At 41.3% G+C, this 12,990-nt stretch overlaps 1 protein-coding gene across 4 annotated transcripts; it reads left to right on the top strand.

Moving 5' to 3' along the window:
• The first annotated feature begins 2,282 nt into the window (after positions 1-2,282).
• Positions 2,283-10,123, top strand: ttpal (tocopherol (alpha) transfer protein-like). 4 transcript variants are annotated; one of them, XM_076878365.1, is made up of 6 exons: positions 2,283-2,350; positions 2,938-3,164; positions 4,698-4,941; positions 5,051-5,244; positions 5,595-5,705; positions 7,022-10,123. In XM_076878365.1, exons 2-6 carry the CDS (start codon positions 2,955-2,957, stop codon positions 7,298-7,300), a joined length of 1,038 nt encoding a protein of 345 aa, XP_076734480.1. In that variant the 5' UTR covers positions 2,283-2,350; positions 2,938-2,954; the 3' UTR covers positions 7,301-10,123. The 4 variants fall into 4 exon arrangements, with proteins under 4 accessions (XP_076734480.1, XP_004560337.1, XP_076734482.1 ...); XM_004560280.4 differs by lacking the exon at positions 2,283-2,350 and adding an exon at positions 2,357-2,487; XM_076878367.1 differs by lacking the exons at positions 2,283-2,350; positions 7,022-10,123 and adding exons at positions 2,357-2,487; positions 5,855-6,984.
• Positions 10,124-12,990: the final 2,867 nt, after the last annotated feature.

Below are 12,990 nucleotides of genomic sequence, written 5' to 3'. Positions count from 1 at the left end.
TCTTTCAAAGGTAAATGGTGGAAAAAAAAAATTAGGTCCAACGTGGCAGTGCTTTTTGGTCCCTGATAGACTACTGCAACTTCAGGCTGATAAGCTGCCATAAAATCATTACAGATAGCGCTGACTCCAGATAGAGAGATGCAGATATATTTGTGCACTGCATCTAGAAAACAATGAATGCTGTGTGTGCTATTGTTAAGCTCATTTTACTTTTTGCAATGGAAACAAAGCATTACATTCAAAACAAGTACAAAAATAGAAGTATCTAGAGGAGGATTACTTTTAATATTACTGCCCATAATGAGAGCATCAACAGGACCATTGGTGAGACATAACTATTGAGATTTCTAGGAAACAAAATTGTACTTTCTGGAGATTGTTGGCTCTTGCTGGGTGAAATCTGTTGCAAACAAGATCCTGCAACAAAAACATATTGATTGCTTTGGTTGCAAGCAGATTCCCACAATTTTTGCTAACTATGCAAAAAATTGTAGTACAACTTGTGAAAAGGGTGTGATGCAAACTAGAAATTGAGACTTTTGCCTTCCAATTAAAAGTTGTTCATCAGCGATGTAGTCAACATGTTTTAAAAGGTGCAGCTTTTAACTCTGAAGGTGAATGGTCCTGGTTTCCAGTTTATACTGCACTTGCCACAGTTTCACCACAGCTCTAAGAGCAACTGGGCAATATTTGTAGACAACTCTGTCACTCCCATGAAAACTATGGGGGACCACAGCAATATGCTAGCAAGCAAAGCAATCAGAAAGAGGTTTTTCCAACCAGCTAGGGAATACACATTTTTCCCTAGCAACAGGTGTGATGCTGGGGAAATATGAGAGTCACTGATTGGTCTCTAGGCCTTTAGGGGCTTTAGCAAATATTTTCCCAGCAACTGCTGGTGACCTCTTGCAACTGGTTGGGGAACACTGATTTTCCTCTCATGAACAGTGATTGCCAGATGGTCACCGGCTGGTCTCTAAGCTTGTCTGACTGGGGTATCATTCAATTGACTGTACACTGTCACCATTCCAAAGTGTCCAAAATGAAAGAAAAGCTAATGTCACATAGTTAGCAGTCACATATCTGCAACATCTTAAGTGCAGCTTTAAGGTGCTTGCGCTTTACTGAAGTCTAATGTTTGCTGTTTTATGTTTAATGTTTTGATGCTTTCCACATCCACTCTATCACAATGCATATATTGTACTTTGTTCTCAAGACCCTTTAATTTTAAGTTTTAGTTACACTTAAACTGCAGGCGTTTGTCTGGTTAGGAAGGCTGAACTGTTGTTAACTGTTGCCTAACTATTGTGTAAACTATTTTACTTGGATTTGTGCAAATGAAAGTGATGACAAGTGCACTGGACAGGCAACAAAAAGCCAACATTCACAAGTGAAATGGTTTTACATGTGGTGTCCACAAACCATTTCTCTTGCCTTGTCACCATGAAAATCATCTTTTATACACCACTTTCCTACAACATATTTATTTTTAATCAGTTATTCTCGGCCTACATGGACCCCCCGTCTTGTTCTTGGTTCTCTCTTTAGCACAATACCTAACATATCCTGGATGTACATCACAATACATCATCGTTAAATTGGTTTGACACAAGTACAGGACATTAGCCTAAAGCTCATATCCATATTTTCTTTCTTTTTCGTCCCCTTTAATTAGACATTTAGTCAATTGCTTGCATTTTTTAAAGAACAAAACACCAACCCCTTGTTGTACGACCAATCCTGTAGTGAAACGAATCCCAAATATAAAATTTGTATTAAAAAAATTGTCTACCTACATAGCCTCCGAGACGACATGAAGCCTACAGTGACAAGGAAGCAGCCGCGGAAACATGAAGGTAAATTCTGCCATCTACTGCTTTGAAATGCAATACAAGGATGGTATAACCTGCGTACAAGTATGAGATCATTACGTTAGCCTACAGCTATAAAACCCCAGAGCTATAAAATTACCTGCCTGGTGCTTGAATCAAACAACAGTGTTTGAAAAGTGTGCGTTTCTGTTACTGTTGGATTTAGAGATGTGAGGTTCAGGTACCCAGGTGCGTGTTTATGTTAGTAAATCTTGAAACGGATTAGTTTGTAATTTGTTAAAAGAAAAAGAGCTGGATATTTCAAGATCGCATTTGAATTTGAAACACAACAGGCTCACATAACAGTCACGCTATTAATTTTTTGACATATAGGTTTGCCTAATTTCCGATTAAACTTGAACGCAGCATCGGCATCAAAACAAAAGACGCACGATTCATCGGCGCAGTGCATCACGTGTTACAAAAGCACCAATGAGCTAACGCCGGCTCTGTACCCGGAAGAGGGATTTTCCTGACAGGTCCGTTGTGATTTTTTTGACAGTGGTTTTTGTAGCTTTGATCTTTGCGGATGTTTTCTGAATTTATATATCACTTACCAGCAGCCTTTTAGCACTCTATGTCTGCCATTGAAGGCTACCGTTAGACCCATTTTCTGGTCAGTATTCAGTCATTATCCGGACATATGCTCTGTTTAGGCTCAGGCTGTATTAGCTGAGAATCTCTGGCGCTGTGACTCATTACTGAGTGAATGCATGCAGTGTTTGCAGTCTTGGGTAGTTACTGGAGAGCATCCCGCTCTTGTGTATCTGGGAACATCGTGTTCCCACATCTATTGCTAAACTTAGCTGAAATTGAGCTACTTACTAAAACTGCGCAGTTTGTGAGTGTACCTGACACTTACTGTAATGTTCAGGCACTTAACAGTTTTTATTTTGTGCTGCTGTACATTTACTGTGCAGAGGCAGCTTACTGGTACAAAATATGATAATGACTTTTAATTATTGATAATGAAGGTGTCAGGCCGTGGGGTATCGCTGTTCTTATTTGAAGTAAAGCTATGGTATTTAAAAGTTAATTCTCCTCACCCGTGCTTATTTCCCAACAGCTTCACCCAGTCATTCCATGGCCGATCAGCATGAGTCCATCGATCTCGGTGGTCCTACAGTGGACTCGTCAGCAGCTGCAGTGCACAGCTGGTTCCCCAGTCCTCCACCACCCATCTATTCCTGTACCCTGACCCCTGAACTGGTGGCCAAGGCACGTGAGGAGCTCCAAGAGAAGCCAGAATGGCGTCTACGGGATGTCCAAGCACTGAGGGACATGATACTTAAGGTAGGGCAGAACAATGATGCCTTACCAAGCGGCAAAAAAAGAGGGAAAAAATTGGAAAGCTTTTGAGTAACATTCAACTGGACCTTTGGGAAGAATTTGAGAAGTGTGAGTAAGGAAATACAGGAAGGAATTTTCAGTATGAAATGTAAGTGTATTCATATATGCCAAAAATAGCCTACATGCGATCGGAAAAATAATCAGTTCTTTTATTAGGCACTTTTCAGGGCATGTTTGCAGCACTGGGGCCTAAATTTCACCTACAATCTATAGGTGTTAAATATGTAGGTGTGTAGGTGTTAAATATTCCAATGACACTATGACCTGTGACAAATGAGTATGGATTTTAACTGCACAGGTCCTGTGTTTTTCTGCTGTAGTGTTTTGATAGCATTAAAAAGCAGTGAATAAAGGTATTATTGAACAAGGCCAAATTTCAATTGTTTGTCAATTAAAATATTTTTTCTTATTTGTTGCATTTCAGCAGCACTGAATTCCATGTGAATTATCTTTGTTTGTCTTGCAGACATTTTTTGACAGTGGTTGGAGTCTCATAGAAATAGAGTCTCATAGAAATATGATCTGTAGTTTTGTTATTTCCAGCAATGAGGTGGTCCACCTCTGAATTCTTTCTTTCCTCTTCAGCCTATAGCACTGAAGGCTCAAAGTAAATTTATTATAAAATGTGTGATGGACGTAAATCATTTTAAAAATAAGGTTTTGTTTTTTTCCCCTAAAACGGTGGTACATGTTCTTTATTAGTGAAGGAAAAGTCTCAAAGGTTTGGTCCTTTGAACAAAGAAGGTTCACTAAAAATAAACTGAAGTGCCCATGTTATCAGAATAAAGGATCCTTTTACTGGTGGCTAAATGGTGAATTTCTAATAGTTTAGAGTTTAGTAATAGCATTGACACCTCGCAATAGAACAGATTTGTTTTGGGGTTTTTTAAGGTGTTATTTTCAAGCAGTTACATTGATACAATTATTCTGAAAACTTTTTAAAAGATTATTTTAACCAGATTCTTTTGTAATGATTTATTAGTTCCACTTATGCCAGCTGGGGATTGGTCCGACAGGTACAGTATGGGGTGAGCCCTCCCTTAGAGACAGGCTGAAAAGGAGCTAGTTGAGGTGGTTTGGACATCTGACCAGGCTGCCTCCCAGGTGCCTCTAAGTGGGGTTTTCCAGTCATATCCTTCTGGGAGAACACCCCAGGGTAGACCCAGGAGATGCTGGATTATCTCTCGGCTGGCTTTGGAAACACCTCAGTGCTCCCCTTGAAAAGTTAGAGGAAGTGGACAGGGAGGAGTAGTACTGGGCATCTCTGCTTAGACTGCTGCCAGTGAAACCCAGGCCTGGAGAAGTAGTAAAGAATGGACAGATGGATGCTAACCAAGCTTAATTTAGCCATTTTTCTCAGTGTTTTATTTTGTTTAGTCAGAAGCCGTATTTTGTTTATTCTAGTTGTTGCCATTCATGACCTTCCCTCTTTTCTTTTTTTTTCAGTTAACTTTTTTTCCCCTCTTGGCTCTGCAGGAACAGCCCAATCTCAGGACACGACTTGATGATGCCTTCCTGCTGCGCTTCCTGCGGGCTAGGAAGTTCGACTATGACCGTGCCCTGCAGCTGCTCCTCAATTACCATGCAGGACGTAAGGCTTGGCCAGAGGTGTTCCAGGACCTGAAGCCATCCACAGTGAAACACGTCCTCGACCTGGGCTTTCTCACAGTGCTGCCACGGCCGGACCCCAATGGAAGATACATCCTCTGTCTGCGCCCAGGTTGGTGTCAGCTTCATTGTCACTGGAAAATTCACGCAATACTCGATTTATCTGACGCATTATTCGTTCGCTCACGATGCACGATTACTCACTTCTAACTGTTTTACAGGAAAATGGAAACCAAATGATTACCCATTTGTTGACAATGTTAGAGCGATTTATTTGACTCTGGAGAAGCTGATTCAGCCGGAGGAAACGCAGGTGAACGGCATTGTTATTTTAGCAGACTACACCGGAGTGGGCATGTCACAAGCATCCAATCCAGGCCCGTTTCTCGCCAAAAAAGTTGTGAGCATCCTCCAGGTATGACATCAAAAATCGAATGTTAGCAATAATGAGTATTATTTGATAAAGCCACTATCTGATGATGATATTCTTATGTCAGAGGGGATTAACTCTGCTAGTTTCACCCTGAGATGGTTACTTAATGAATCACTACCTCAAAATGATTCTTATTTTTGATGATATAGCAGTAAAAAATGGAATTAGTGCAACACTTGAGAAAAAAACCTTGTCAGTCACAGCAGCTCCTGAACGCTGCCTGTGGTGTTTTGTCGTGACTGCAGAGTGTCTGATATTTACATAAGTAGACAAAGCATGTGTGAATCATTTGACAAGGCCCAGCTGTGACTGTTTTCTCTTCTAATTCACAGGATGGGTTTCCGATCAGAATCAAGGCCGTTAACATAATTAATGAGCCGCGGATTTTCAAAGGGATCTTTGCTATAATTAAGCCGTTTCTCAAGGAGAAGATGGCAGAGAGGGTAACTATTCTTGTACTGTCTCTGACTCTTTTGTTTGGAACAAAGGCCCGCTTTGAATCGTGCCCCTCATTTTATTCTGTAGCCTGTGTTTCAAACCGATAGTCTTTTTCATCTGTGAAACTGAAAAGCTAAGCATGTTTCCTTTTCAGAGAAATAAACCAAAATGGTCAAACAGAACAACAATTTTTCAAAATGGTATGGTAAGCCTTGTGTTGTGTTCATTAAAACGCATAGTAACACATCTGTAATTAACACTGGGGTCAACAAAAACAAGCTGTAAATGCAACAGTGGCATATTATCTGTTTTTATGTTAATATATAAGCAAAAACAACAAAAAATCAGCAGGTACAGTCAAAATAAATAGATACTAGTTTGGATATAGTAAATGCACCTCTGTGTTCAAATTTGATTCTGTGCATGGCATTTAGTGGTCAGATTATTTCATTTTTCACATTTTTGCTCACAAGAGTGGCTTCTTGGCATACAAAGGGTGGTCAGCAACACTTATCACATTTACACATGGCCAGCCCCCATTCCAAGTCTTCTTCTTGGGCATGTGCAGGCAGCTTGCAGTGTGAGTGCCATTTTTAGTTTGCTCAGTGGACGCCCTTTTTTGACCACTTTCACTGTCACTGGTGAGTCTGAAAGTCTCCTTCTAGGACCATGCTGTTCTCAGACAAAATATCCTCAGTTTCTAAGCTCAAAAGCAGAATGTCAAGTGAGAAATGAGACCGGGAGCGTTCTCGTGATTTTTATTTCAACAGTGACTGGGTTGTGTGATGTCCTGAGGCGTGTGAGGGCGAACATCCAATAGAATCGACCTATACTGTTGTGCGTGCCAGCACGTTATCCGGTGCCAACATAGAGCACATTAAAAACACAGGAGTTATTTTGGCCTGAACCAACACAATCTTTTCTCACCACCTGTCCTGCTTGCCAGATTTGGCTCACTGAAGCTTCATACACTTCCATAAAATCAGAGTCAAGTTAACACTGCAGGAGGCTCAGCATGCATTGCAGATGCAGAAGTACAAAGGGACAGAAGTAGACTTCCTCTGAGGGATGTAAAAAAAATAAAAAAGCTGGGCTGAAAACAAACGAACAGAGGTGCACGAGAAGGTGTTCTTGAATGTGAGGTTGATTTTAATTCCTGAACCTTTTTCATAAAACATCTCAAGTATGAAAATGGCAAAGGTGAAGCTTTGTAGGAAGGTGAAAGTTGAAGGCAGTTACCTGATAAATCTAAAATTACATTCATCACATTAAATATTAAAGCTGCAGGTCGCTGACAAGTCTTTGTCGTCTTCTTACACAGTACATCCTCCACGGTTCAGACCTGCGCTCCCTGCACCGGAACATCCCACGATCGGTCCTGCCAGAGGAATACGGCGGCACCGCGGGCCAGCTGGACATGAGTGCGTGGTCAAGACTGCTGCTGGACTGCGAGGAGGAATTTGTAGTGGAGTTCTGCCAGCCAGATCCACTAGAGGGCGTGGTGCTTCCAGAGTCCATGCTCTTTGAAGGAGAGCAGGCCAGCGGGCATGATGACGACACCTTCAGGGGGCTGCGCTCTCAGCTTTACTACTGTTACTGATGTTCGCTGTAGTCGCAGAGCTCCCATCACTGAGAGGACATTTTCTGTTTCATTTAAGAAACACGTGTGTAGACTTTTACAGGGCAAGTTGCCAATATTATACATGATTTATTTTACTAAGTAAGCAGCACTTAGGTGGTATAGTCTACTGTTGTTCACATGTGGCCCAGCATTCAATCATTCATCTAAGGCAGCTCCAGGTACTGGTTAAGATGCTTTTTTTTTTCATACATTGATGCATGTTCAGCCAATATTGATGACCTCTAAGAACTGATTATCGGTGGGGTTTATAATATTGGTTCACAACAGATTTTTCTTGCCATCCATCCATCTTTTTCTGCTTATCCGGGGCCGGGTCGCGGGGGCAGCAGCTTAAGCAGAGAAGCCCAGACCTTCCTCTCCCCATCCACCTCCTCCAGCTTGTCCATGGGAACACCAAGGCATTTCCAGGCCAGCCAAGAGATATCTCTCCAGCGTGTCCTGGGTCTGCCCCGGGGCCTCCTCCCAGTAGGACATGCCCAGAACACCTCACCCAGGAGGCATCCTTGTCAGATGCCCGAACCACCTCAACTGTCTCCTTTCGATGTGGAGGAGCAGCGGCTCTACTCTGAGCCCCTCCCGGATGGCTGAACTTCTCACCCTATCTCTAAGGGAGACGCCAGCCACCCTTCGGAGGAAGCTCATTTCTGCCACTTGTATCTGCGATCTTGTTCTTTCGGTCACTACCCACAGCTCGTGACCATATGTGAGGGTAGGGACGTAGATCAACCGGTAAATTGGGAGCTTTGCTTTTACACTCAGCTCTCTCTTCAGCACAACAGACCGGTACAGCATCTGCATCACTGCAGCCGCAGCACCAATCCGTCTGTCGATCTCTCGCTCCCTTCTCCCATCACTTGTGAACAAACCCCCAAGACACATAATCTCCTCCACTTGGGGTACGAACTCGTCCCTGACCTGGAGTTCGGCACTCCATTCTTTTCTGGCTGAGGACCATTGCCTCAGATTTGGAGCTGCTGATTCTCATTCCCGCCGCTTCACACTCGGCTGCGAATCGTTCCAGTGCAAGCTGGAGGCCATCACCCGATGAAGCCAACAGAACTGCATCATCTGCAAAAAGCAGAGATGATGATACCACCCAGGTGAAAACCCTCCGCCACTTGGCTATGCCTAGAAATTCTGTCCATAAAAATTATGAATAGAATCGGTGACAAAGGGCAGCCCTGGCGAAGCCCATCACCCACTGGGAATGACTTATTGCCGGCTAGGCGAACCAAGCTCTTGCAACGGTTGTATAAGGATCAGTGTTGCTTGCCATTTCTCTAAAATCCTATTTTAAGATCGGGGACCAAATCCACAGTCCTCCTTTTGTGTTTAGCTAGGGTGGTGCAGTGGTCAGCACTGTTTCACATTGGCAAAAGACTCTCCAGGTTCAAACCTTGTTTAATATTAAGGGGTTTAATATTCTCCCTGTGCATGTATTGCCAAAGTCAGTTGGAGCAATCTCCAACCCTCTCTGCAACCCTGCAACTCCTGTGAATTTGAAATGCAGTAAAGAAAGTGGTTGGATTGATACATTTAGTTGACAATTATAGGTTGTCTTCCAATGTTCCTCTCTTTAATTCACATTCCACATGGAGATATCCTCACATATGAACTTAAAAGCTTCAGGAGTCTTAGGCTGGGATGCTTTCTACAGTATTGAAATGGTCTGCTTCAGGTTTGTTCGCAGTACTAGAAATACTATTTGATTTCAGCGAGCGTGCTGCCAGGTTAGAGCGTGCAGGCGGCAGCACACATGATGCCCACTCACAATTTTATCTGCATTATTCACACATTGCTGCAATCTGACATCACTTTTTGTACCAGGGAACTGGCAGTTTAAAGACCAGCCAGTTTGCTATTAGCGTGCATCACACACAGTCTTAAGTCCCAGAAAAGCCCCACGCTGCAATGCATGTTTGAAAATGGCTTTTTTGATATTGGACCTTCACTGTTGAGTAGCACAGAAACGCTGCCTGGGGAGAAAAACGCTGTAACTCTTGAAGTCTTCCTCTTATTTGGATGATTGAGCAATGAAGGCTCGTAGCCTTTCTGCATCATATGAACACTGTGGATTTTGTCCTCAATCTTTGATAGCAGGCTCCCTACAGCATGGGAAAAACTGCTTTCAGTGTACACGTTTTTACCAGTTTAACAGCATTTAGGTTTCTGCGTGCGCTACCATCTAGTACATTGCCTTAAATGATGTTGGATTTGGTTGACAATTTTGTGTGCACCAAAACTCATATTTGTTCTCATCAGGACTCATCTTACATAAGAGTGGCTATACTTCATCGCTATAAAGGACAAGAGAAAGGACAATGTCATAGATTTACCTAAAAAAGATTTAGCCAAATATGTAACTCAGAGTATTTCAGAGCCTTTGTTTAGCTGATGGTTACGTTTCCTGGCTTGACTCTTCTAAGAGGATTATCTTTTAAGTTCAGATAATCTGCCTTATGTTTTATTTTTTTGAAACCCGTTTGCCTGTGTTTCATCACACAGTCTTAACACAGGGCCGTTCCCGATCGCAGGGGTCACACGGGGAAATATAGAACATTGAGGCCTGACTTTACAGACCTCCAGTTTGCCAAATTGTACACCAGGCCATGTACAGAAATGTGCAATAATGTTGCATCTGTTTTCTTGCGGTAAAGCTAACTTGCTTTTGTTCAGTCTTTTGTATTTTTATTTTAAGCATGTCTGACTATAAGCTGTGTTGTGTTGCAGGATATTTGTTGTTGTGAAGACAGTAAAGGAAAAGCCAAACAGAGAACATGCTATTTGTGTCTTGTTTGTTATGTGGATGCTGTTGTTGGCATGCTGCAGGCTCTAGGGAAGTTGCGGGTATTTTCACAACATAATTGCATCTGTCTTGAGCTGAGTTTCCCATATTGGATTCATGGGTCTCCAAAGACGCCACAAAAGCAGCGCTGGGAGAAGCATTCTGATCTTTTGCTTCGGTGCACTAACTTTAGGACAGTGAAGTACTCCATTGCTTGTAATCAGAAAAGAACATACAAAGTACTCATTTTTCTTCTCAGATTGCCATTACATTTATATTTTTGGAAAACTCTTAACATTTGAGAAGCATTTTGAAGTTTCCATTCGTCTAAGTACATTTTTATCAAGTTGTCACATGATTTGTGCCAGACTGCTGGTCTTTCAGTCTAATCTGTCATTCAGGTGAGTGCTAGAGTACCTGTATCTGTCCAGTGTTTCGACCTCCACGACCATGATGTTGATGGGCATAGTCCCAGTTTTTTTCCTTCGGAAGTCAGCCAACATCTCTGACATTCAGATGGAGGAGGTGATTTCATCCGGACCATTCAACAAAGTTCCTTACCAGATTCCTGTGCTCTGATTTCCGCCCACCCTCAATACACCCAACCAATGCAGTGTTGTCAGAGTTATCTACCTGTTTCAGCATGCTGCACTTCCACAAGGCTGGTAAGCAAACTGAAGAGGATCGACGCTGCATTGGCTCAGCTCAAAGTTGAAAATATTCAAATTTGGGTAAAGTTTACTATTAATTTTCTCTGAAACCTTACAGTTCATTGGGCTGTGAGCTGGAGGGGAAAGAGTGAGGGTAACCCAGAGTAAGAATCCAGTGAAATATTTGCGTCACCTCTTAAAGTTTGTTATAACATTAATAATATAGACAATATCAAAAATAGTAGTCAGAAAATATTTTTTAAAGTTATTATTATATACTTAAGTGTCGTGTAAGAACATCAATTCATTCATATATATATTTCTAATATTTCAAAATTCGAAGTGGATTGATTAGTAAAATAGTGACAAATGCCAGGATACAGAAGACTCGTGTTTCTAAGCCAGTCGGCACCCGTACCGTAATATGCGTAAGAACGGTGCAACAACATTGTAGGTGCGGCTGGGGGTGCGGCTAGCTTGACTATGACTTCGCATGTGAGGGCTCATTGAATTACTGCGAGAGATAGCTGAAGGATATTGACAACAGGCGGAGCAAAATGTTGTAGTCCAGCAGGGTTTATGTACACAGCACTGTTGCAAGAGTAACACTTCTAGAAACATACCACATCAATGAGTGGAAACTTGCATCAAAGCACACTTGCACATTGTTTTTCAAACCAAAAAGGTTGAGATGTCAACCATATCGGCAGCAGCTGGGTCTAGATGGTCAGCAGTGAGTGAACTTTCAAAATAAAATACATATTACACATTTAAAATGGTACCTCAGAAGTAAACGCTACTTGTTCCTTACAGCAGCAAATGTAGTGCTATGAGTACATTTTTTGGACATCCTGTTTAGCGACAGTAGAGCAACACTGAGGATGAAGATGGCATTTAAATATGCTACTGTACCATAACTGGTTCTTAATTTTTTATTAGGTTAGTCTGGGATTTATAGATTTAGTTTATAGAATATATATGTATTTTAGACAATAATGAAGTATATCTTTCAGTAAAAATCAAAATAACTTGTGGCTTGTGAGCCTGCTCGTTTGCTGCTGTACCTCTGCCATCTGGAACGAGAACACAGAACTCATTAATTTCTTTTCTCTTCTCTCTTTCATAATTTTATCATTTTTTTCATCATTTTAACTTTATTTTAACTCTGCACAACCCACACTGTTATTGTTGCTCTGCTGTTTCCATGACGCTGGTTAACTGAGTGAGACAGTTAAAGGGGCACTGCACTGATTTTGCATATCATGCTCAGTTTAGTCGTTGAGAGATGTGAAAGCAGTCGGAGCTTTCAAAGGTTACAAAAAATATTTGAAGGTATTGTTTTTTATTGATTGTTGCGGATGGAGCTTGAGTCACTTTCTGTTTTTAGGTTATTAAACTGCAGAGAAGTGTTGACTAAAAACAAAACTGAGAATCTGGCAATAGTTTGACAACACTTTAGTGCTGAAGATATATCCACACCCCACTGGTTAGAAAAAATATTTTAGTTTTGCACACCTTAAATTTATTTTTAGTTCATTCTAAAAGCTAAAATACTATTTTCTATAGCTTATCACTTGTGCTTTTATTTAATCCATTACACCGGACCCATGACTAGGTTGTAATGCACCATAGTAATATATTTTTCTGTTATCGTTTTGCATTAAAATAAGTATACTTAAACAATGTCATACATTATTTCTGACTACCTGGACAGGACAACAAGCAATACTTGAGAAATGAGTGGAGATTCAGTTTTGATGGCCGAGCAAGAGCTATTTTTAAATATCCAAATGATTAGGAGCGACTGTAAGAATACTAATTTTTCTTAAATGCCATTTTAGGTTATTAATTTTAAACAAATGATAAAGAATTAATGAGGAAATTGCACAAATTTTGCTCAGTTGGTCGAAAAACCAAAAAGAGTAGTAAGGGCTGGGACCACACCTGCATCCTATTTTTCATTTATTTGCTTGGGTATGTGGCTCAGATGCAAAGGTCATATTAATACGCTGCAGCTGCATCATGGGGGAAGATGAAATTCAGTAATTTAACCGTCTGAGCCATTATGAAAGTGCAGTACTAAACTGGCCTGCAGAGTCATTTTAATTTTCTCGAACACCCAAAGTAGTGCCAGTTTATTAGGTGCTTAAAGGAAAACACATGTAATGCAGTGCACCGCTACCGCAGACTACATCACCCAAAACGATCAGATA

Source organism: Maylandia zebra, linkage group LG20 (assembly GCF_041146795.1).
Source record: "Maylandia zebra isolate NMK-2024a linkage group LG20, Mzebra_GT3a, whole genome shotgun sequence".
In the NCBI taxonomy this organism is placed as follows: domain Eukaryota; kingdom Metazoa; phylum Chordata; class Actinopteri; order Cichliformes; family Cichlidae; genus Maylandia; species Maylandia zebra.
Note: the sequence above shows the minus strand (reverse complement) of the source record. Positions and strands in the feature narration are given on the sequence as shown.

What these genes read in the sequence shown, in the direction of transcription:
- ttpal (XM_076878365.1), top strand. Translation starts at nt 2,955, where the DNA reads ATGGCCGATCAGCATGAGTCCATCGATCTCGGTGGTCCTACAGTGGAC. An exon ending in CATCCTCTGTCTGCGCCCAG is followed by an intron (nt 4,942 to 5,050) that starts GTTGGTGTCAGC and finishes ACTGTTTTACAG; the next exon opens with GAAAATGGAAACCAAATGAT. An exon ending in AGGAGAAGATGGCAGAGAGG is followed by an intron (nt 5,706 to 7,021) that starts GTAACTATTCTT and finishes CTTCTTACACAG; the next exon opens with TACATCCTCCACGGTTCAGA.